Source organism: Buceros rhinoceros, unplaced genomic scaffold (genome assembly GCF_000710305.1).
Source record: "Buceros rhinoceros silvestris isolate BGI_N320 unplaced genomic scaffold, ASM71030v1 scaffold5258, whole genome shotgun sequence".
NCBI classification, from domain to species: Eukaryota; Metazoa; Chordata; class Aves; order Bucerotiformes; family Bucerotidae; genus Buceros; species Buceros rhinoceros.
In genome coordinates this window covers 31,600-57,130 of record NW_010428508.1, presented here as the reverse complement: position 1 = coordinate 57,130, position 25,531 = coordinate 31,600, and the positions used below count along the sequence as shown (strand labels likewise).

At 36.9% G+C, this 25,531-nt stretch overlaps 1 protein-coding gene across 1 annotated transcript in view; it reads right to left on the bottom strand.

Annotated features, from left to right (window-relative positions):
• TAX1BP1 (Tax1 (human T-cell leukemia virus type I) binding protein 1) overlaps window positions 1-25,531 on the bottom strand; it is a 56,628-nt gene that overhangs the window by 1,843 nt on the left and 29,254 nt on the right. Inside the window, 10 exon segments of the mRNA XM_010142299.1 lie at window positions 10,198-10,346; window positions 10,685-10,859; window positions 15,719-15,790; window positions 17,599-17,724; window positions 18,988-19,106; window positions 20,083-20,176; window positions 21,441-21,587; window positions 22,661-22,985; window positions 24,543-24,707; window positions 24,844-24,992. Of these exon segments, the coding sequence (XP_010140601.1) occupies window positions 10,198-10,346; window positions 10,685-10,859; window positions 15,719-15,790; window positions 17,599-17,724; window positions 18,988-19,106; window positions 20,083-20,176; window positions 21,441-21,587; window positions 22,661-22,985; window positions 24,543-24,707; window positions 24,844-24,992 (1,521 nt within the window).

Sequence of the window (25,531 nt, the reverse complement as noted above, 5' to 3'; positions counted from 1 at the left end):
GCCCTGCTGAGGGACAAGCAGGTTTGCCTGGGAGCCTCTATGAGGTTGGGGAGGCAGGTCAGCCTCTGGAGCATAGTCTGCTCCTTGCTTCCCACAAAAGGAGAAAGAAATCTGCCTGCCACAGCAGAAGATGAAGAACACCTAAGGGGCTGCAGTCTTCCCTTCTGAGAAGAACAGTGTCAGAGCCTTCACATTTTGCGGGTTTGGGGGTTATGGGTTTTTTTTATTCTATAATGACATCATTACAATTTAAGATTTAAATAAGCACAGTGATGTAAGCAAACACAATTAGAGGAAGAAAACACAAAAGGAAAATGAACTGAAGGAGGAGGAAGAAAATCAGAACTCTGTAAACCCATGCGCTAGGCAGTACCAAGCTATTTATTATGCAGCACCTTGGCTCTAGTCTGCCATTAGATAATGCAGCACAAAACCTACTCATTTTGAGTTGGGAATACAGGTAAATTCAGCAAGGTGTTGAAACTCCAACCCCTAGATCATTTTCAGCTCCAGATGCCTTACATGCAAGAATTATGATTTATTTAGCTGATCTTCAAAAATGGAAGAGCAAGGGACCGTATATAACAGCTCACATGCTGTGTTTTTCATACAGGTAATTAATGTAGATATATTCAAACTTTTTCATTTTTTGGCTAACATACTTTATCCTTACAAGGAGTCAATATAAACAGGGCAAGATGGGAAGATTCCCTCAATATTTTTCTTCTCCTGACAACAGCTGTTTAGTTTCAACCATTTAACATTTCTATTAAGCAGGTAGTGGCACTTGCTGTGACAGATGCAAACAACAGACATTTTTCTAGTCTAACTTTCTTGTTTTGCACTTGCAGTAAAAAGGGCATATGGGTTTTAAAATATTATTTCCTCCTTTTGACACAAAAGAGATGGGACGTATGTATTAAAGAAAAACTATTTAAAGTGCTCTCGTGCTACAATGCTACAGCTTATACACAGTCCCAAAACCATGACAGATGTGCTGAATACCAGATTGTAACAGACCAGGACTTCCCTGAGAAAATGAATGTGCATCTTCCCTCAAAAAAACAGGTCCACTACAAACACAGGCCTAATCAACATTTAAATCCTTAGAAAATACTTTCTAATAATTCTTTACTGTTTGTCACTCAGTTACTTCTTGAGCACAGGGCATTTTTGGTATAGTCCTTATTAATACATGGTTACATATGATGAGGTGGATGAGTGGTGGATGCTTTCTCTGGTGAAAGCACTCTTCAGCCTCAATTTCCTTAAGTAAGCTTCACTTAGTTGACCCCACGACAAATGCAAAGGCTTTTCACTATATTAAGGGTTATTAATTTTACTTGACTAAGGAGTCAGGAGTTACCAATGCTAAATACTAACTTGGTATATAACGGTATTAACCTAAATTATGCAGCTAACATGATACAGATGGGTCTCTTTTCCCCCTCCAAATTATTAATGCAAAAACCCAACTCCTGGAAAGGGTCTTTACAAGGACCTGAAAGAAACCGCTGACCTGAATGCCCAACTGTAACAGCACACAGAACTATCACTCCTGAAGTAATCCATCTTCCATACAAGTGTTTGAACACCACAGCAATTTTATTCTTCCCTACCAGAAAAGAAAACCCTCTCAGTCTTTATGCACCATTACCCAAAGATTAAAACGTACTGAGTGGCAAACAAAGTACGTCCGTCTAACACTCTGTTCAAGTAGAAGTGATCTTACCAATGCCCTCCATCCCTTTTGCTGGGTCAGCAGAACTAGACTGCTTCAGCATCAGCTTCCCCACATGCATGTTTCTGTTCTACAACCACAGTCCGTGGGACACCAAAAATTTTCATGAGAATCAACAAAATGCAAACCAATTTATGTGAAGGTTTGCCATTTAAAAGATTCATTTTTTAAAAAATCAGCACTGCCTGTCCACTCTGTATAAAGCTTTAATAGGTTGGGTGGGGTTTTTTAGTTTGTTTTGGGTGGGTTTTCACATCATTTAGTTAGTAATTTATTCAGTATTTTGCCCACCACCCCCCCCTTAAAAAAAACCAATAAACAAAACCCCCACATTTAGGTTATTGGTGGGTAAGATAAAATTCTTTACATCTTTTGTCCTTTGTTTCAGCTTCTGACAGGTGTGATACCCTACCATGTACAAACATAACATTCCTCCTCATTCATTTTTTAAAAACTGTCTTGAAAGAGTATGACGCTCTCCTCTATGGGCACACATGCAGTGTCCTGCACTGCTGCCCTGTAGGCACCAGCTTCAACAAAAGGCAAGAGCAAGTTATTACCAGTTTTGAAAGAGGCTTTTCCATGTCTAACATTAGGTTTGGTATGTCCAAAGGATACAGCTTTCTCATGACACAGTTCAATTAATTGTAAAAATCACACCTTCAGTAGCTTCTGACCTGTGCACCATGTAAGAACGGCAATACTGAATATGTATTGATCTTATGCTGTTACGGTAAGGGAAGTCTGCCTCTTCGGAGTCCTTTTGCTTTTGACCAAGTACGTAAAGAAAGATCAGTGCTTAACCTTTTGTTAAGCTTAACCCAAAGAAGAACAACGCAAATCTATACTGAGCACACCTCAAAGTGTGTATTACAGAGATTACTGTACAGTTAAAGAATGGTCAAACGGCAACAATGAGAACTTCATCTTAGTCTGGAAGTATTTCAGTGTTTATATAGGCTGGAACTATTCTAATTATGAATTACAGTAAACAGTATACAATTACGAATAACTAAAAATTCTCATGCACTGCCCTGAGTTAACCTGGAACTTCTGGAAAACACAGAAAACTCCCCCTTGTACTGGACTCCAACAGCTGTCTATTCCTATCGTGTCAGATGGACAAAACTCCTACAGCGTACCCTGTAGAACAGAGAACTACTCTTACTCATCTGGGTTCACAATCACTTCATGCCCCCCCAGTTTTTTTCAATGATATACTCTTTATACTCATAAATGATGTTACATCTACTTTTCAGTCTGACATTTAAAAACCCGTCGCTCTCCCATGGTAAACAAACCATCCCCTCAAGCCTCAAAGGCCAGAATGAGAAGGCTAATTGCAGCTGCTTTGCCGAAAGAGTTTGTCAATAACTGCCAGGAGGCCAGGCCTCAATGGCTCAGCCTGTGCCACATTCTAAGCACAGGCATCAGCTTACTCTCAAGACCCCATGATCAAGTCATACAAGTTATTTGGACAGAAGCCCACACTCCATATTTGGAGAAAGAGACAGCTCCATCTGCCCTTTGCGTAGACCCAGCGCCAGTTTTCTGACGCTCCAGACTGATGACTAGGGACCTGGCTGCAAATACTTGGTCCACGGCCTGAACAGCTCCCTGCAGTGATGTAACACCATTGATATGTGGCCTCAGGCCCTCGTGAAAAGAGTCTGCCATCATGTACCCACAGGCTGGCACTGTGGTTAGGTAGCATAACAAGTGACAGACCTTCTGCACTCAGAATTTTGGGTAATTAGGCTAACAAATTATAAAGGATACCTATATAAAGGATAACCTATATACTATAAGGGATACAACTGCACTGTAACTGCCAAGGGTTCCACATATTATATGAATCATAAAGATATAGTATCACACAATAAAATGTGGTAAAAAAGGAGAGGTTTGTCAACAGAAGCAGCAGAAGGGAAAGCCAGACTTTTAACCGTCAGAAATAAGCACAACTCACCTAGTTTTACCAAAATTGACCCATTTTCTCTCGAGTACTGCTTTCATAATTGCAACTGTAAACAGTTCCAAGATTGCCAAACAGAAATTAGAAACGAAGCCACATGACACTGTACAAAAACCACAGACTTGAACAATCCCCATCTCCCGATTTCTACAAATCATTTTAACACACAACAGTAAGCGAACCGATACCCATCTTAAGCTTTACACAATACACGAACAGACACACTGCTCATGAATAGTGCAGGGAAACTGGAACATACGTCTTCTTTCCACGATTCAGCTCTGTGTGTCAGACAAACTCTTTCAGGTGTCTCTACGTCTCTGCAAGCAGTGTGGTTTCCCAAGATACACGTGGACACTCATTTCACATCTAGCCTACATAAAAGATAGCAACTAGCTGCCAAGTTATGATCAGGCTTAAGTGTGGTGGGGTTTTTTGCTAGAAGAAAGGCCATTTTAGATTCATCTCAAAAAATATCCTGACCTGGTTGCCAGTTGCCAAAAGTTACACTCTCCATCCCCCACATATTTATTGTGACTAACAACATTGTTTAAGAGTCTCAGGATAGTTATTCTGGGCCTACTGCCAGCTGTAATCAGGGCCACATTTCTTAAACTCACACTTTAGCATTAAATATATATGTATGTTTTGTTTATGGATCTCTCCTGTACATAACTGCTTCTAGAAATTATTTGCTCCAAATTATTATGTTTTGGTCAATTATGGGAGCATGAGCAAATGGAAAGTTAGTGCCAAGTAGCTTATGGCTGGAACTTGCAGCAAGTCAACAATTCTACACAAAATCACCACTGTGCATGCTAATGGTTAACACAGACCAGCTTATCCCTCTTAGAAACCACATTTTAATTGGCCTAAGAGATCCAAAAGCCAAAGCTATGAAGAATTTTGAAAGTCTTCAGGTCATACATAACTGCTGTTTTTTCACATCAACCAAATACATGGAAGTGACCATTCCCAAGGAACAAAGCTTTGTGCAAAACAGAATCAGAACACAACAGTCACATTGAACAAAAATTCTGATGCATTTGCAGATGTATCCTTGCTAGGTCTACAATTCAGAGTAACTGAAGATAGAAAAGGCAGAGTAAGTTTCAGTATAGGAGGAACGTCATCATCACCTGATCTTATACTTCTAGTCAAGATAGCGACCAACAACAAAAACATCTCTTTCTGCTTCTCTGTGAAGAAGTCTATCACACATGGTGTAAGAGCAAACAGCGCTCTCCTCAGGAATCTGGAAACTAAGCTCAGGTCACATTAGCAGCAAATACCCCAGCAGAAGGATCACCTCAATCATGAGCTACAGAATTTTGTTACCTACTGATAGGAAAGAAAAAATGACTTCGTAGAGGATTACAAAGACAGCAGATGTACACCAGAGAATTGTAGATCAAATCATTAGCTGCACATACAGTAGCATCCCCAAGAAAACAACCCTCTTAAAGCGAGCTTAGGGCATCTGTGACGTCCTTCCTTCTTTGAATGGGAATGGTACGCACCCTAGCACTCATCCAGGACTATAAGGCTATGCAAGAATCATGCCAAACGCGCTCTTAAGGAGTGTACAGAACTTCTGACAGTGGAATGAGAAAGAAGCAGTGAGTCAGAGACCAAGCTGGCACCCTTCTTCCCCACTGCCAACCAAAAAGATAGATTAGGGGTATGGCACAAGGTAGTAACTATTAATATAATTGAAAGACTCGTATTTCCTCCTTGGGATAGGTAGGAAGACCAACCAAGGCTGTCTCACTGAGATTTTTAAGAGGCATATTGCTAAAAACTACACACCATGTCAGCCACATTAGCTCAACAAGCTAACAACAAGCAACAGTTTTTCTTCGCTGGGAAGACAAATGGAGAAGAACCTTTCTCTTGATATAGAAAACTATAATCCATATTCGTAAGCAATTTACAATTTAACAACACAGAGCAGAAACATGATCTTTTTCATATATTGCAAACAGGGTACCCGAGTTAGATCTTTTTAGTACAAGACAAAAAGCATATAAATCGATCAATGCCCAGAAACACAAGATTCCTTTAGGCAAAAGTAAACTCAGCACATCAATCAAATTACAAGACCAAAGTTTGCATTAAAAAACAAACAAAATAAATAACAAATAAAAAAACCTTATGGAGACTTTTCAAAACTAAGGAGACACATGGGATTCCTGTACAGAGGGTTTGCATCAGTTCGGACAGGTCCAAGATACTTCACTAAAGAGGACTATTTCAGTTCAAGTCAAAGAATTACGTTTTACCCAAAAAAAAAAACCAAACCAGAGAGAATTAAAGAGTCCTGACTTCCCCTGGATTTGTCTTGCTCTCCCCCAACACTTCTCCTCGACATCATCGCCCAACACTTCATCCCCCCCCCATATTCTCTTCTTGTTTAGTTGGATTAGTGACTAGTTTGCAGCCCTATTCAGGCTGACTAGCTAGCTATTGGCTGCCTGTTAGAACAGGTTAAGGTCTCTTTCTTATCCCAAGCAATTGTCAAAAAAAATAAACAAAAAAAACCCTGTAGGAAGTCAGTATCTAAACACCTCTACCACATGTCAAACATGGCTGAAGTTAGCAGAAGAAAGGAAAAACAACATCCAGAAAGAAAAAAAAAAGATAAATGAAGGCAAGAAGGCAAAATAATCTGAACAAACTGGAAGAGAATTCTGTTTTGAGCAAACACCAGAGTACGGACAAACAGAAAACAGGTTACCCCACTTAACATCAATTCACAGCACAAATAATGATGCCTGAGCTGTTTAAGTGCTGGAATGGCCCCGGGAAGGCAAAGGCTTTAAAACTCAAGGACTATCAACATACAGAGTGGAAACATGCAAATGAACAAATGCACAAAGATAAATTCTAGATTCTTCCCCTAATGCTGAGGAAGGTACGTCACAGCTGGAAACAGCAACTCAACATTCACAATGGAAGAAAAATGAAGGCAGGAACAGCTGCAGAGATACGGTTTGTAGGTTTCAAGCACTTCTACCTAGTTCCCTGTCCAGAAAGCACTTGTGGGAAAATCATTCAAGTTTTCTTCTCTGTCATCCGGATTGTTAATGAAGTTACTCAACTGCACAAGAATGTAACCTGCAACTACAGCAGGTAGGTTTGGCTTGCTGGACCTCCTCATAGTTTGCTGACCTATTTCTTAGGCTAGGTGAATATCTTAAAGGAAAGGAGGTGCCATTTCTGGACTTCATTCTGCAGAAGCAAGCCGCAAAGCTTTATTCACATGTATGCGCACCCCTATTCTCACCTTACAGAGCGAAAAAAGTCCATCTTAGTAATCTGATTTACATGTGTGCATACAACCTCTACTTCATTCTCCTTTGTATCATAATACTAGCCCAGGGTCTCAAAGATCTATTACCTTAGAGAAATAACATAGCCATGTCCATCATCATAGGTAAACCACCACCAAAACAGCCATGAAATGGTACAAGTGACTACAACACCCTCAAGTACTTAAACGTAATGTGTAGTAGTAGGAACATGGAGAAGACCATGACAGAAGTCTGTGCAATATTTTAAACAAAGCACCAAGACTACCAATCCTTTTCTTCTGGGAGGGAATCTTCTGCCAACAAAAGGCTCTACATCTTACTGTTCAAAAAATGCAGAGAACTTAAACAGCTAAAAAAAAGACAATAAGCTGTTAAACAGCTTATTTTAAAAAACAGTACAACAAATGGTAATCTCTTCATATTTTTTAATCTATATTTGCTGTTTCTTCTGCACAAACAACAGGCTCTCCTTTATAATGCATTACCTGCACATATTGAAGTTTTTATAAAAATCACAGAATGCTTTGGATTGGAAGAAACCTTTAAAAGTTATCTAGCCCAATCCCCCTGCAGTGAGCAAGGACATCTTCAACTAGATCAGGTTTCTCATAGCCCCATCCAACCTAACCTTGAATATTTCCAAAGATGAGGCATCTACCACCTCTCTGAGCAACCAGTTCCAGTGTTTCACTGCCCTCATTGTAAAAAGTTTATAAGGTCTTCCTTACATCTAGTCTATATCAACCTTGTTTTAGTTTAAAACTGTTACCCTATGTCCTGTCTCAGACGCTGCTAAAAAGATCAACCCCCACAGAGCCTTCACTACTCCAGGCTGAACATCCCAACTCTCTCAACCTGTCCTTATAGCAGAGGTGTTCCATCCCTCTCGTCATTACTGTGGATCTCCTCTGGATCCACTCCAACAGGTCCATGTCTTTCCTGTGCTAAGGACTCCAAAGCTGGACACAGTACTCCAGGTGAGGTCTCACCAGCGTGGAGTAGAGGGGCAGATTTAGCTCTCTCAACCTGCTGGCCACACTTTTTTTGATGCAGCCCAGGATTTGGTTGGCTTTCTGGGCTGTCAAGCGCACATTGCTGGCTCATGTCCAGCCTTTCATACACCAGTACTCTCAAACCCTTCTCCACAGGGCTGCTCTCAATCACATCATCCTCCAGCCTCTATTGATATTGAGGATTGCCCCAACCCAGGTGCAGAACCTTGTGCTTGGCCTTGTTGAACCTCATGAGGTTCATATGGGCCCGCTTGTCCAGGTTCCTCTGGATGGCATCCTGTCCCTCAGGCATGTCACCCACACCACTCAGCTTGGTGTTGTCTGCCAACTTGCTGAGGGTGCATTCAATCTCACTAAGTCATTGATAAAGATACTAAACAGCACTGGTCCTGGTACAAACCCCTGAGGGACCCCGCTTGTCACCAATCTCCATCTGGGCATCAAGCTGTTGACCACTACTCTCTGGATGTGACCATCCAACCAATTCATTATCCACCAAACAGTGCACCCATTCACTCCGTATGTCTCCACTTTTGAGAGAAGGATGTTGTGGGGGACCATGTCAAAGGCCTTACAGAAGTCCAGATAGATGACATCCGTTTTCACTGGATATTTCTTTAAATACTGCACTAGAACTGTTTTATCACTGGCATATTACTAAGTCTCTCTAGAAACTAGATTCTTGCAACTACTCAGTTCCATGTAAATTATATGCTACACAGTCTATTTTTGTGAGAAGCCAGCAACTGATTCTCATTTGGAAGTAAAAAAAATAAAAATAAATTATTTTACTTCAAGGCACCTTTTCTCAAGTTGAACTTTTATATTCCATCTCTTTACAAAATTCCAAGCTGTGTCAGCAAATGCGCACAAGATATTAGCACTGTTCTCTTGGGTTTGCAAGAGGGCAAAGCACATAGATCAGAAAGAACACCCTGCTAATTAAACTGAAGCAGATGACTGAAGAAGAGAAGATCTTGTCATATGTAATATCTACGTCAAGAATGATCAGATTAAATATGCAAAATGAGAAGTAAAGGTGGGCAACAGCATTAAACTCACATTCTAGATCTTGATCGGGCTGCAAAAGTTCTGACAGTTCCTCTAATTATTCACAGTAATAGACACTGGGGGGCAAAAGGTAGGAAGAAGAAATACATTTTTCTCCATTACAGGAGCTGAGCACCAGGGCTAAAATCATGCCTGTCTGAACACTGATCAGTTTCTGCAAAGGTTAATAGCAATTAAATGTGGCAAACTAGACTAAATGAGAAACAGGTCATGATACCACTGTACTTGCAAAGAGCACAGTACTTTGCAGAAAGGTACTGCTTGTTTAATATTTTTGACGGTGCAAGAGTACTTAGAATAAGAAAAGAGTAGTGTTCCTGTTCAAATGAAGACATACAGAAGCCAATTTTTTTATACCAGAAGGTGCAAGTTAACTGTACTAAAAACAAAAGCTAACCAGTTTCCACTTAAAACACACAAAACCCTAAAAAAGAAATCAGTGAAAATCTGTCACTTTCAATTTAATCAGCTTTAGATAAGTCAGTTAGCTCTTCCAAATACATCTAACAGCAAACAACATTCAAAATGGAAATTAATAAATGTGGATTTGCAAAAGAGAACAGAATATATATACATTAGAATAAAGTATCTAATACAGCAAGAATTTTCCATTCAGCATTTAACTGAAAATACTAGTATTAGAATCCCTTACTTTTTTTCTGTTACAATTTTGTTCCTACATATGAATTATAAAGTGAGTGAGATGTAGCTACATTTTAAGCCCTCATTCTACCATGCAGGAGAGAAAAAACAGAATGAATTGAGACTACTTGGAATTTTCTACTTTATTTTAAAAGATTATTTAAAAGTATTTTAAAAGATTAAGAAGCTACCGTCCTAATACCAAAACAAGCTGCCAGTAACTCCAGAGACTGGGAGAATACGTATGTTATTATCAGTTGATGTGCAGAGTTTTTCTCTTTCAAAGCAAACAAAATATACCGAAACCATTTTTCAGGGAAAAGAAAAATCAATTCTGGATTTACGTAACAATAAAATCAGGCTTCTCAGATACCGAAAACTTTGATTACTTATTAGTAAGCACATTAAGGAAAGAAAATTAATAAAAAAGAGGTAACTTGCATTGCTATCCTCAGGATCTTCTAAGCCGTCAGGCCGACTAAGATTTCGTGAAGGCTGACTACACACTACATCATCTTCTAGCTCCCAAAAGCAAGTTCTAACAGGTGGCCTTTGGATCTCATCAGGATTAAAAGCACCATCTGCTCCATCTGAAGAAAAATTAATTAGAGCACCTTTGTTCAGTACAGTTTGTATTTTGAGATTATATATGTGCTACCTTACATTTAAAAATCAAGATAAACACATTTTCGGTTTAGATAATATGAAACAATAGAGAATAAACCACCTTTTTCAAAAGGTGTTTCTTTAAAACTTTAACTTACTGATGCTCATCTGTAAAATAGACACAACTTTATTGATTCTCCATCAATAAAGGCTCTGTACACCAGTATAAATATTGTTGGTACTTAACCAGCATTAAACAAGCCATTGCTGTCAAAAGAGTGAGAAAGCAGTTATATTGGGGGTGAAGGTGAAATTTACTTACCTCTTCTTTCCTGAATGGCATAAGGGTTTCCGTACTGCAGTGCTGGTAGTCTATTTGGCACTGCAGGAACTGGTCCATTTTCCTCCGAATATGGGTTGCGAAAATGTAATGTCTGTTGTGAAAACTGTCCCTCCATCATCCTTCCAGCTTGATTTCCTGGTGTCCTGCCAAGTTCCTAAATAATGTTAAGTTTAAAATGCAATTAACCTATTGACTCCTAGATAAGATTGAAATTTTAATGAAATACTCAGATTTGTTTTTAAAAATACATCTGCTAACCTTCCCACTGTCTTTTCACCTTCATCTAGTGCCAAATGTACTGTACGTACCAAAAACAGTCAATGAAGAAAATACAAAGATGATGAAATTTTTTTCTCATTTTGTCAGCAGATAATTCAAATTACATAAACAGAACTGCAACATTTTTTCAAGAAATATATGTATCCTTTTTACAATGAAGAAAAACCAGCTAAAGAATAGGTGGATTAACAATAACAACAGAAGATAACGTGCAGGGAGAAAAGTTTTTAAAAGTTACAATTAAAAGTAAAATTATTCTCTTCTTCATATAGCATACCATTCAAGAATGTACAATATTAGTATGGGAAGTGCATATATGTACATACTTGAGTATGAGCGGCAGATATTTTAAGTACATTGCACTGTATCCTGTCTAACCTGAAACAGCAGAACGTTGACCTACATGATGTGTGCCTTAACATTAACTAAGCTGAACTCAGGGCTGTCACTTCCAGTAGGAGATCAAGAATGACAGAACAAACTTTAATGTCTTCCACGTGCACACACATGCACAAGGCAAGAAACCAGCACAGAAAATTTAGAAGCAGTCTCGTGTTCTCTACAACGTAACTTCCTTAGAGTCACTCTTACTTGCATATACACTCACGTACGCACATTAAGCTCTCTGCATTATTTGAAGATGTTTTAGATGCAGCTGTGTTTAAAACTGGAAGAGAATTCTCTGTTCAAATGCAGAGATCCTATCAAACATATTCACCTAAAACTGTATGTGCAGAGGCAATGATACACAACTTTCCCTTGTTCTCAGTTATCTAAAAAATCAGTTTTTAAAGGATGCGGCGAAATACATTTAAAGTTGATAAAAATTTTGTCCTTGTTTGTGATTCTGCTTGGTGGTCATGTTCCACGTGTAATTATTAGGGGTTTTTTTTTTTTAGTTGTTATTATGTCAAAATATTTCTATTACCATTATACCAAGTATAGCCAAAAAATTCCTTGTCTTAGTCACTGCTAACGCAGATGACATTTTTGCATGTTTCTGCTTTTTGTGAACAGAAAGAAGGAGGAATGTTTGGGTTTTTCAATTAATACACAGTACTATCTACAAGGTTGAGAAAAAACAGAATTAGCATTATATTTCACGAACACAATCCAGGCTAGGTTACTTATTTCATGTAGTATTTGTACTACCAGCATCATATGGAACAAAGCTGCACTTGTCTAATTATAAATGAGTAGATTTTAAGTCCATCAAAAGTTCTATCATACACAGATGACAAAGTTGTTACACTTCCTGTGAAAAAAAAAATTTGCCTTCTATGAACTTAATGAGCAGAATTCTAATTCATCCTTCTCCTCTCTCCTTTACAGCCACATTTTTTATATATCTATATTTACAGTTTAGCAAGGGTTTGTGTGTACCTTACTTCCAGAATTCAGTGTTTTTATCCCAAATATAAAACTGTTGAATTTGAAGAGATTAAGTGCCTTCCTTTAATTTTGTTCTTTAAATATTTGTATCCAAAAGGCAATTACTTCTTTCAGAAAAGCTCAAAACTCTTAAAAAATATATACTTAAGTCTAGACTCTTGCATATAACCCATAAAGATTATAATAATTATGAACTACTAAAGGGCTTTTGTAACTTATAAACCATTAAAACTCTAAGCCAATATATATATGCTAAAAGACAGTAACTAAAGTGTGGTCACTGCATCAGATGTAATTTATCCAAAGAAAAGTCTCTCATCCATCCATTTAATAAAATGGGTTAAGAGAGAGAAAACATGTATGCCATGAGTATCCAGAGGAAGATGCCATTTACAATTCAGAGGCACAAAATGAGATGTAAAAATGAAAATCATAATTCAAAAGTAGAGACTGTTAAGAGACAGATGCTTTCCAATAACTTCGTTCTTTCTGGTTTGCATTTTCTTCTGGGTTCATGTTTAATATTTGCTAATGTAACGTTAACAAAAACCCCAAAGGTGGAAGCATGCCTTTTCTCCAAAAGACTTTAAATTGAAACTTAAACTAAGACTTCAACTATCGATTTAACTATATGAGAAGTAAAATGTCCCAGTTACTAAAAGGAAATGAATCTTTTTCTGAAAAAAAAGTGAACTTCAGCTCAATCTCTAGAATGCAAAAATCACATAGCAATAACTACTCTGAAAACAAAACACCACTCAAATGAAAAAAAGACAGAACTTGCACACTTATTTTTATGTACCTACTATCAGGTTTCAGACATAAAATGTTTAGACTCCAACGGCAACATCACAAAGTCATTTCTACACAGGAAAAAAGTGGATCTACAAACAGTAAGACAGCTTACAGAAAGTCATCTTTTTTGAAACTCTGGCCATAAGCACCATAGCGTTTATTTTCATTTAGAAAAACCTTCTAATACAGGACAACACAATTTCTGCCTCACACTCTCCAAGTAAAATATCCTCCCGTAGATAGGATATAAAACTATGCTAGAGTTACTTTAGATTTATAGACTTAATTGCACATATGATGGAAACGATTAGGGTTAAATGGTTAGGATTACATCTTAATGTTTTAATGAGAGTGTAAAATCTAAATAATTCATCTTTACTCAATACAAAGCAGGAATAATTATCAGTGAAATGAAGATTTCCCTTTTTAAATTTCTTCTGCAATATGCAGTTTAGAATGAGGAAGTGGCATTAATACTTTAATTTTAGCATCACATAAGGTTAAAACGGAATGTATATCAAAGTGACTGTAAAAAGGTGCTGTAAAATAGCCTTGGCCAGAAGTTGAAGGATAGCTAGGGTAGTGATGATTAAAAAAAAAAAAAAAAAAAAAAAAAAAAAATCTTTAAAAATAAAAAAAAAAAAAAAGGGTAGGAAAAAAAAAAAAAAAAAAAAAAAAAAAAAAAAAAAGTAAAGCTATGTAAGTATGTAAATAAAACGGAAACCAAGTAATTTTATGGGTTTGAAGAGACAGCAAATGAACATTTTTAGCATGCTATGTTTGGTGACATTTATAAACAAACACTGATAATGGAGTATAAATTGAAAGGCTGTTTACTGTGCTTAACCTTTTAATCTTGGTTCCAGCCTAGCAAGGCACTTTGATTCTTCTTTGAACTGTAAATATCTATAAATTTGGAAGACAAAAGTTCCAAGCTTTTACAAGGTCCACGCTTTAATATTACAGTTGTTCTCCTTCTTAAGTGTGGTGTTTAAAATTGCTCCCTCCAGCTAAACTAGATTCATCAAAACTCAAATTTTGTTTTGCTTTCTTTTTAATTAGAAAAGTATGATGGAGACCTATTAAAAATAATACATTTGGTTTCAAAGGAGATAATTTAAATACCAACTACTTGCGAACCTAGAGTTTTACAAAACACTTAACTAGCTTAGTCTAGAATTAATTTAATTTCAATTTTTCAGTATGCAAATTCCTGGGTTTACTAAGTAACTATTCATACTGGATTTTTTACACAATCTGCATAAGCCTAACTTTTCCACAATATCATGCAATACTATCTGAAGGTAATAAAGACATTATTTCACTTTTCCATAAAACCTACCTTTGATTAATTGCCATATAATACCTCAGAGGTACTTCCAACATTGGAATATTAGCATCACTATTTCAGAATGTCTGGTTTAACAGTAATGGTACTGAATGTGATTAGACAGTGAACTCCTGAAAGCAGCAGTCCATTTTCTATCACATATTTAAAAACTGGAGTACTGTTTGTATATCTTTCTTTTCTTAGAAAGGTATTTTTCCTATTGTAGTTCACAGAAATCACTACCGTCACAGGTCAGGCTGCTCTTAGTGTTACAAGCAGACAATAACAGAACTTCAGATGTCAAAAGGATTTGGTTGTATGCACACATCATGAAAAACCTGGAGATTATAATGCTGAAATGTCTACATCTTTAGTTATAGGACAACACTGAATAAACGCAAAAATAATCCTCACCAGTGGTGGAAAAAATAAAAACACAACCTGTCAAGATAGGTATGTATCATTCGTGTCTCATACCAGGATTCCAAAGGGAATAAGGTTTACTAATTGTGCTGCCTATGAGCCAGTAACTCCTGAAGCATCAGTGAGACTGTCTCAAGGAAACTAAAATCCTGCCAGTTTTGTTAACTGTTGTTCCCTTAGAGGGCAGAAAGGCTGCAGCATGAGCTCAATAATAATCCTTTTCTATTTGATCAAGCAGCACATGCACTGTGTTGGTACCAGGGCTGAACCTCTTTCACTAAGAAGTAGGAGGGGTAAAGCAGGAAGGAGGCTGGAAGTCCACTGAAAACTTGTAGAACAGCAATGCTGCTGAAATGAGAAAGGGCTATAGGACTAAAATTGGAAAGGATTCCTATGTTCCGTGAACTGTATTATTTCTGTATATAACAGAACTCATTATTGTTGATGCTGAAAGAAGTATCATTCTAGATGGCAAAAAAGAAATAATTTAACACCATAACATTTTTGTTAGATTATATGTAGCAAATATTCTAGCATACTATTACAGAACAGTAAATTACAGTATTGTCAAAGGCTGCATCAGTTTTGGCAAGCTGGTATACTATGGTGCACAATTTTTAAAAATATGTATTAGTATTATCAACAAAACTTGTACTTTAAAATGATAATTAATATTGGCCAAATATGGAAAAATGTTTAAACTGTAAACAAATTGTCACATAAAAATAAATTGCAATTCCTCGAATCAGAGTCTCACAAGTCTTTAATTTATTTAACAGGAATCCTGACAATACCTTCTCACTGGTAAGGAGTTCCAACTGTGATGCCAGTTCCTTTATTCGTCTCTCTTTTTCTGCCAGCTGAACCTATATGAAAAGAATTTTAAGGTTCCTGTATTAGCGAATGCAGGTTATATTGTGAAAACAAAGTTCATCTTTCAGATGGAAATCATTTTATCTACTACGGTTATATGCAACATCTAGTACTACTACAAATCAAAGCCAACAATTCTCCCCAAGTTTATGTGCTGGATAACAGCAATGTATTAGCAGCCTTTTCTTGCCAGTTTTCAGAAAATAGTTGTGGAATGGTAAAATCCTAGTTTAAAAACAAGGCATAGTATCAGTGATACTAACGGCAAGAGAGACACCACTGCCCAGAAACAGCTGAAGGTTTACAAGCCTCACCTCATTATTTCTGAGGGAGTCCATTGGCATTTTGGCGATTCATTTCATTCACTTCTCTCCAGCTCTTAAGTCCCACCACAGAACTGAGAGAACCAAAACCACCTCCTACCTCAAAGACACTAAATTTGTATTGCCAACATCAGCCTTGTGTCTCTGTTTTGTGCTCTGGGAGAAGACACAACTGACACATTACCAAACTCTCCCAGGCCTCCTCCTTGCTTCAAAGTGATTATTTAAACAATCTTTCTCTTCAAATGGCTATTTCATTTGGATTCTGGTTACTTTGGAGACTTCTCTGCACTTGTTTTTCTAGCATACAAGCTCAATGCTCTGCACAGTTAGATATAATTTTTTTTCAATTCTGAAACTCCCTCTCCTAGTTCATACCAACAAAGTCAATTGACTAGGAAGAAAAGCTCACTTTTTTCCCCACCACCTGCGCCCTCCTGAATAACAATTTTTGAATTGCAGTCAAAATGTTTTCAGTTTTGGAACCAATTATCTATTACTTCTGCTCTTGAGACATTAAAAAGCAAACTTATTTTACATTAAATTATGCATGGCAACAGATCACTTCTAATTAGTAAAATTAAATAAATGGGAAAGTCATGCATTTTATAAAATGGAAACTAGAGCTTTGAAAAGTGTCAAAAAAAGGACAGCCTACAGAGTACTGGAATACGCTGCAGAGTAATTCAGATTTTTATAATGAAAAAGTGCTCTAATCTCCAATGGAAGGGGATTCCTACTAGTCACAGTTCAATTTCATCCCTATTCATCACAACAGGCAAAAATGGGCAACAGGGTATTGAAACCTGTCAACTACGCTATCACTGAGAACAGCATAAAAGCTGGTCTTATGGAAATCTGTTGCTCTTATCTTGTCCTTGTTGACCTAAAAAATCCATTTTAAACACATGTATTACTATCACACATCCAAAGATTAAGGCCCGTTGTAAGCAAGTTGCCCATTATGCTTGACTTCCTCATGCATATGTTGCATCACTACAAAGACTACGGTTGAGATCTTAGAAATTTATTATCTCACGATGATTTTCAAAACGATGTATCATTCATCTTTTATTTCTTTAGTCAATTCAGATAAAATTTATTAGACATTACTACACTGGCAATGCAGCATGCAATATGAAGATTTTAGAGGAACACAGCAATCAATATCCCTGTACAGTAAGAAACAGGAAATTAGAACTCTCTAGCCCCTTTTTCCCCCCATAATACAAGATTAATGTCATTTAGAGGTTTGTCTAAAACTACAGTATTAAAAGACTGATTGGTTGATAGCCATTTGGCAATACACTCAGCAGATCTCTCCTACTTTAAAAGAAGCATTACAAGACAGTGTTGTTTCTACAAGTGTAAAACACAATTTCTATTTACAGCAAAAATACATTTAGTAATTTTTCCCCATTACTTAGAAATGAGTGACAGGATACCATTCATTATCATAAACAAAATCTGCAACTTACTTTATACTGATCCTCCATTGCTGCTAGCTGTAGTTTTATACCCTCATTGATTTTCATTTGTTCTTTCCACTTTAGTTCCAGTTTAGCTAGTTCATCAGCATAAACACTGCATTTCATCTTCTCGTCCTAAAGCAGTTCATACCATGGCATGAAATATTTACAGTTTTAAGAGATTTCCCATATCACCCCCAACAACAACACTGTGTAACTCCATGCTTTTAGAATGAGACCATTTACAAATGGCTTTCCAAGAAATCAAGCCTGTCTTAAGTCTTTGAAGAGGACAGAACCACTGAACACTGCATAAATGACGTTCACTTTTTTCTTGCCCAAGATTTCAATAAGCTGATATTGCGCTTTAGCTTCACAGTTTCAAATTTCTTTGTATCCTAATGCTACAATGTAATCATTATTATCATTTCAATACCCTTTCACTTGAAAACACAAAACCTTTCCCCATGCAAGTTATACAACCTAAGTATCTTTCATCCAGAAGGTCAAAGGCAAAGCTTTCCTCAAGCACCACTATAGCAGAACTAGCCAGCAGAAGCTAACATAGGCTCTCCATAGACAGGGAAATGAGTAGAATTACAGGACAGTCATTACATCCTGGAGAGCACATTAAAATATAATTATCTCATTGTGATAAATAACAGAAACAACACCCAAAAAGCATTTCCTAAACAGTTCTAGAACAGCCAAATTTTCACCAGCATTACTGATGCAATACTCCATCATCATACATACATCCAAACTGGTTAAATGAAAATCAAGTTAGAGCTGACAGGTATTAATATTTGAAGAGCATTACTACTGTGGCTACAGTACTACTGGTGCTGACTCTAGTCCAGAGAACCATATAAATGCCTGTATGCATGTCTGAACCCAAGCTAGTAGGTAGGACCCACTTGGATGTCAAAACCCTGTAAAAGCCCAGGGCAATCAGATTTGGTGGAGTTGCTACACTTGAACAACACATCAGGTAACACTGCTACACTTGTTCCAGACATCAGCTGGCTTACAGCAACATTTTGTATTTGATTTGTTTTTACAAATACACTTAAAATATAATGGGGGGTCGGGGGGGTGAGGGGAAAGGGAGGGAGAGAGAGTATTCAAAACCTTAAGCAAAGCAATAGTAGTAGTTTTGTTCCTTTGTTTTTACTGCATCTGGGTTTTCCTGAGGGGTCCTTGTCTGGACTTTCTAACACCACAGGTAATCGAGAGCTGACTTAATAAAAATGTGTTTACTAATGTTAAGATTTCAACCATAATCGCAGTTTATCTCACAAACAAGAAAAGCAGCTCAGCTGGGTAGGCTTTGTGGATTTAAGACTTAGCACTTACAGCTACTTTCTGTTCAGCTTTCCAAAGCAGCCATTTACTTACTGACAGCATTTGCTTGCATTTCTTATACTTCTCTGTTTTTTCAGCAATTTCTTTATTCATTTCACGTACTTGCTCCTTTACCATGTATTCCGAAACTATGTCAGATGAAGTGGGGCTAACTGTGAACATTGAAGACAAGACAAGAATACTGATATTTTTCTTCCATAAATAAAGTTTGTGTGAGAGAGATGAGAGGCCAGATCTGACAGTGCATCAAGAACAGAATGCTCCACATTATCCAAGCAAATACTTAATCAGAGACAATCAGGATCATGTGGCTAGTGATACACAAGAGCAGCAGTCCTACTGGCACATCTGTGTCCAGCTCTCTTACACACTGAAGATGAACATAAATATACACACACATACTACAAAGGTCAATCTAAAAAAAAAAAAAAAGACAGGCAATTCTTCTCTTAGCTCCCAAGAAAGTAAACACCAGAATATATATATTATGATATCATGCGGGATATTTTATTCATCTGTAAAAACATGAAATACCTCAGCAAACTACTTCATCCCATCACATACTGTAACTGAGCTTGCTGGGATTTTCTTTGCTTTAGGAAGCAGTTGTATTTACTTAAAACAGGAAGAAACTCATCAAAATCTAGTAAAGCCCTACTGCCTAGAAACCATGAGAAGAATATATAGTCTTGACCTTGCCATCACATAATCAGAACTTTTCAGTGGATGTGATTTTACAGTAGAATGCTACAGTGGATAGTCATTATAACATGACTACAAAATTATCGTGCTATTGTACACAATTTGCAAATTTGGAGATATTTTTTTTCAAATAAATTATTAACTTGACGAAACAGGCTCTGCGTTAACCAACAAGCAGAAATTAAAGAGTTCAGTCCTCCTCACATTATCAACTGAACTGATTTTGAAAAGATACATTAAATTACTTATTAATGTTACCATCTGAAAAAAAGACACAAGATTTTCAGGTGAATTTTCACACTTCTAATCATTGCTTTAACTTAAACAAAACAAGTCCTCCTACTTTATTCTATAAATACTATTAGGGACTACTTCACATAGACAATACTTTCAGACTGACACAAATAAAGTTTAAGCTGTTGATACCTGGAGTTGCACACAACTTTTTGTCTGTAACAACGGCAGTAGCTGTCTCAATGTTAGATGCATCTGTCGGTTTCTGCTGATGCCCTGCAATTTTCTTTGTGAAAAGAAATTTTATTTTGGTATTTAATTAAATGAAAGCCAAAGCACAAAGTAACATATATATTGCTCTACCATACCCTCCAAAACTGGACTAGATGGAAGAGGTCAAACAGGAGGTAATAATAAATATGTAAACATATTTAATTGTACCAACACTGAAATTGCCTCAGACTATGATTTTTATAATCTTACTTTATGAAGTTCTTTTTTTCCTAGAAACAATAATTTCTAAGCAAATTATTAGAAAAATCCCATTTTCTAGAGAGTGAGTGACACTTAAATCCATCAACTTAAATCTAATATCCCATTAGAAAACAGAGTCTGTATTACTAATAAGTGCTGGACTCTTGGTGCCAAAGTAGCGGAATCTGATGCTTGTTATCAGACGTACAACATAGCCAAAGATGTGGAATATTTTTAAGGAAAAGCCACACACATTCTGATATGACACCTCATTCGCCATTGACCTTCTGGATGAGAAGACAACTTTCTAAAGTCATCTGTGGATCAAAGTTGGGTAACTCCCCCATTTGTTTTGTGGAGAGCAGAAATACTTGTCTGTTTTCCGTAAGAATTCACATTTGTACATCTTGCCATTGCTCACGCACCTTTTCCCCTCCCTGAGCTCCTCTCCAACTCAGTCATTAATTTTCAGAAAATTCTGAGGAACTTTGCTCTCAAATCTGTTTGAAATGCGCTAACAGGTTCAGTTACTAGGTGGCATAACACTCACATTATCATTGCAAAAGCCTCACCTATTTACGGAACAGAGCTTAGAAAAATGTTAAGAATATAACTATATACTGTGTTAGGGGAACGTTCCTCACACTTCACTTTGAAATTCTCCTCTAAGTTATCTATTTTCCCCACTTCTGGGTTTGGTTTTTTGGGTTGGGGCGGTTTGGTTTTTTGTTTTCTGGGTTTTGGAGGTTTTTTGTGGTGATAGTGAATAGGGGTAGTAATTATGGATTTTTCCCTTGAGTTTCAAAATTCTTCCTTGAACAACATACACTTGTTCAGGTTCATCCAAACTCTGTCAGCTTTTGACATACGCCAATTACTATAAATCCTATGCTTGGTTTCAGCAATCATCAAAAAAGAATCATAGAAGTGACTTAGCTTTGTGGAAGAAAATGGTAGAGAGTCACTGTTTACCGCATGTTGTAATTCTTTTTAAAAGCACCAAGTTTTGCAGATGGAAATTACGTAGTTGTTGAAAAGTGACAAAAAGCAAGTGCAATTTCTCCCATTCTACTTACTGCCTGTTCTGTAAACTTGTTTACTTGTTTTTGTAGTTTTTGACATTCTTTGAATTTCTCCTTGTAATGGTCAGCAGCCATTTGCAGACGAAGCTTCAGGTCTTCAACCTCTCTGCGCAGTTCCTGCTCCACTGTGTTTGAAGTTTCCTTAAAGAAAAAAAATTCCTTAGAAACTTTCTCCCTTTTGTTCAAATTCCACTATTTCCCAAAAAAGCCTTTTGCCAATTAAAGAAATCATAATGCTCTATGTTAGTACAGAGTAAGTTCCTGTTTTCTTTGTGGGAAGGAAAGGAATAGAGTAGTAGAGCACAGAGAAAGGCAGTATCTGTGTTGAACTTCATTCCAAGCAGGGCACATTGAGGGAGTAAATAGGCACTGGTATAACACCAGAGGCAAGTAAAGAGGATTCTTATTCTGTGGACTGATGAGTGTACTCAGACCAGAAGTCTGAACAGATACCAAAAGTCAGAACAAATTCCAGACAGTGTTCTAGCCATCTTACAGACAAGTATAGTCATGCGGCAAAAATGGACAGAACACAACTGTATTCCATTACATTCACTATGCTTCCATGGGAAGTGCTTCAGCTGAGCTCTAACATCGGTAATGGAGCTACGTGAGCTACATTTACCAACTGGATATGCACCGTATACGGATACTTTCTCATTACTTGAGTCATGCAGATGTCCTGCTGCTTCTTTCAGAATGCATTTCGAAGGCATTGTATAGAAACAAAATTCTTAGAAAAAACATTAAATTCTTGGATATTTTCAATATACCACTTCTTTTGAGGGTTGCACTATTCACTTTGTATTTATTTTAAATTACTGTTCAGCTCAATATATTTTTTTCAAACTGCTACATTGTTACAGCAATCCTATTAGCAAATTAATCAATACAGTTCGAGTCACAGACTGGGTACAAAGCTCCAGTCAGAATGATTAAAATTGTATTAGCTCATTAGACTTTTAACCAATACCATTTGCCATTACCAGTTACCATTACGTTAATATTTTTGTACTTATAAATACTAAACTAACTTTGACCACAAATATTGGAAGGACTCATAAGAATCTAGAAAGAATTCACCAATGAGGAAATAATTTTATAACAAATAATTCTACCCATCCATTTTCTTCTCGAATGAATTTTTAATGCCACTGCAAAATTTACTCTATAAACAGAGATAAACTTTAGTACTAAAAATACTGACAATTTACCTGTTCATTTTTCAAAGTTGTGATTTTTTTAAGTTCAGCTAAAGCATCAGCAAACTGCTTTTTCAATTTTTCATTTTCTAGACGTTCACTGTGAAGATCTGCCATCGTCTTATCTCGCACATTTACTGCATCGCTCAGCTCTTTTGACATTAGGACAGCTTCTTGCTTGCTAGCCTGAATCTGATCTTCAGCTTTTCGAAGCTGTTCTTTTAAAACACTTGCATCCTCCTAGGTAAAGAAAATAGAGGGAAGAGAATCCATCATTTTTTTATTTAAAGCTTGAAGATTAGAAACTTTTAAAAGAAAAACCAAGTTTTCTCAGTGCCTTTAGCAAAACCTGAATCAAAAAGGTAGTACACAAGTACCATTTTCCCCATTTGCCTTCTCTGCTGTGCAAAAATATGTGCAAACATATTTCACAATGACATTTAAGTAAGGCCAATTTAAATATTATTTATTTTATCTACACCGGATTTTTGTGGTATTTTCAGCTTTAGTTTTAAACATGCCAAAAAAAGAAAAGTATTTCTGTTTTCCAGAACATCTTTGTTCTTACCACCACAGAACTCTTAACAGGCAGAAAAGGCCATCCAGTTTCAAAACCAAAGTTTGTCCCACAGCAAGACACTGCAGGTAAGGACAGAGTTAAGACGTCTTCAATGCCTACAATTGGTTGACATAAGACACTGTGAAGCAGCGTTGGGATGTTTTTCTGACAGGTCCATTTCCCAGGATTTTGCAGAACAAGCTTTTCAGAACAAACCAAAACTAACAAAAAGCAAGCTGGAGCATGTAGCACTTGGACTCGCAGCACTGCTGCTGCTCCATAAGGCAGCCCAAGGGTCAACTGACCAAGCTGCGCTACGGGCCTCTCACTCCTCAAAGAAGCCCAGGATCACAAAAATAAAATAAAAATTCAAAGCTACTTGCAGGCATAATCATCTCGTTCTTGAGTCTAGACATAAATTCAGGTATCTCTGGTCTGTTACCTGTTAATTTTTGAATAATCAGTTAGCATAACAAGAGGAATAGTAATATTCTGTAAACATTTATGAAGATGGAAGGACTAGGAAATGCCCTAAAGGCCTGTCCTTTAGGGTTTTTTACAGCACATGGTGCATCAGGTGCATATTTCAGTAAATATCTGTAGTTACACAGTGTCGGACAAAAATGTTAATGATCCCACCAGAAACATCACAAGCACTTCAAGATCAATAAATTATATCGATGTTTGGTTGCTTCAGTACTGGCATGCACACACCCCCTACACGTTTTTACTTCAACATAAAATACAATACTAGTTTAACACATTCAGAAACAAAACTGCAGAGCAGTCAAAATACTAAAACAGATAAGCTATAACTAAAGCAAGAGAACATGGAAATAGTAAGAGGACAAAAAGGACATTCTCAACAGCACTAATTTTCTACTTAAATTTTTGCTTTCATGCAAACACATGAATGCAGTTTCTACACTTCTGAGATCTAGATGTTTTTTTCTGTGAGAAGACTGATAATAGAGATCCTACTACAGATTCTCAGAGTTATGCACAAGACTCAAGAACAGCGATCTAGAAAACACAGCCTGGAGGGAGATCTTAGATAAGCAAATTGTAATTTACTTATTAAACACAAGTTACGGGGTGATGCACTGTGTAACTAAAGAACTCCCTTACTGGCATCTATAATTCCTTGTTACTAAACCTGCATTTTAACAAATTGGTGATCCATTCTCCTTCTTCGAGGCCTGTTTTGTATCATAGGATGAATTCAGATACTACTGTCCTCATTCATTTTTATATGAGAACATCTGTAAAAATCATAAAATCGGTTCACAGAAGTTACCCATTTCCTTTTTCCGTTACAAATTCAATTTATCAGACTCTCCACAAAACATGATTACCTTTATTCCTTTTACCAGTACACACTGAAATGAAGTGGTTGGAAATAAAATTACCTTATAAAGTTCTTTCTCATCCGTTTCTGTCTTTAACACACATTCAAGTTGCTCCTTCTCAAGCATCACTTTCTTCAGTTTGTCCTTCAGACTAAGACATTGACAAATTAGTAGTACAGAACTAATAACACAGAAAATGGATGCATACATTAAAAATTGTTAGTTAAAAAACACCTATGGAAAGAAACAATAAAATAAGGAAAGTAAGGAACAAAATTACTGAATACCTGTCTAACTCAGTTTCTTTTGCAATGGCTTTCTGAGTAACAGTCATGATATCTTCTTCAAGCTGGAGAACTTTTGAAGCAGCCTCGTCATGCTTCTTCTTCAAATCACCAATTTCAGTTTTAAGAACATCTGATGCTTGAATATTGCTCTTCAAAAAAATAGCAAATATACACCATTTAAGAATGGCGTATCTTCAGAATTATAACATGCTATCTGAATTAATGCTAAAATATACAGTCATTTGATTTCTTCTGTTCCTTAAAACATGACAAGCCCATTTCAAGTATATATAAATATATATAGGATATATAAAAACATTAAACTTGCTATGTGCAGTCAATATATTTATATAATATAGAGTCTAATAAGGAGTTCAGTGCAAGCATTCGTTACACAGAGCCTACCAAAGGCTTCAGAGTACATGGCAAAGCTGTTACTTCATACCTTTTGCCCATCTTTTTTCTACAAACTAACCATCAGCTGCCTAAGATAGAAAACATACCTAACTTCTGTTTTTCCGTGTAGTTTTTTTTACTTGAAAATAAGCAGAGCTGGCATTTGACCAGACAGTTACACCACTCAAGCAAGCCACCGTAAAGACAACTTCAAGCAAAAGGAAGGGGGGGGAGGGGAGGGAAGAGAAAGGAAAAAAAAAAAAAAAAAAAAAAAAACCCTGCAAAAGGAGTA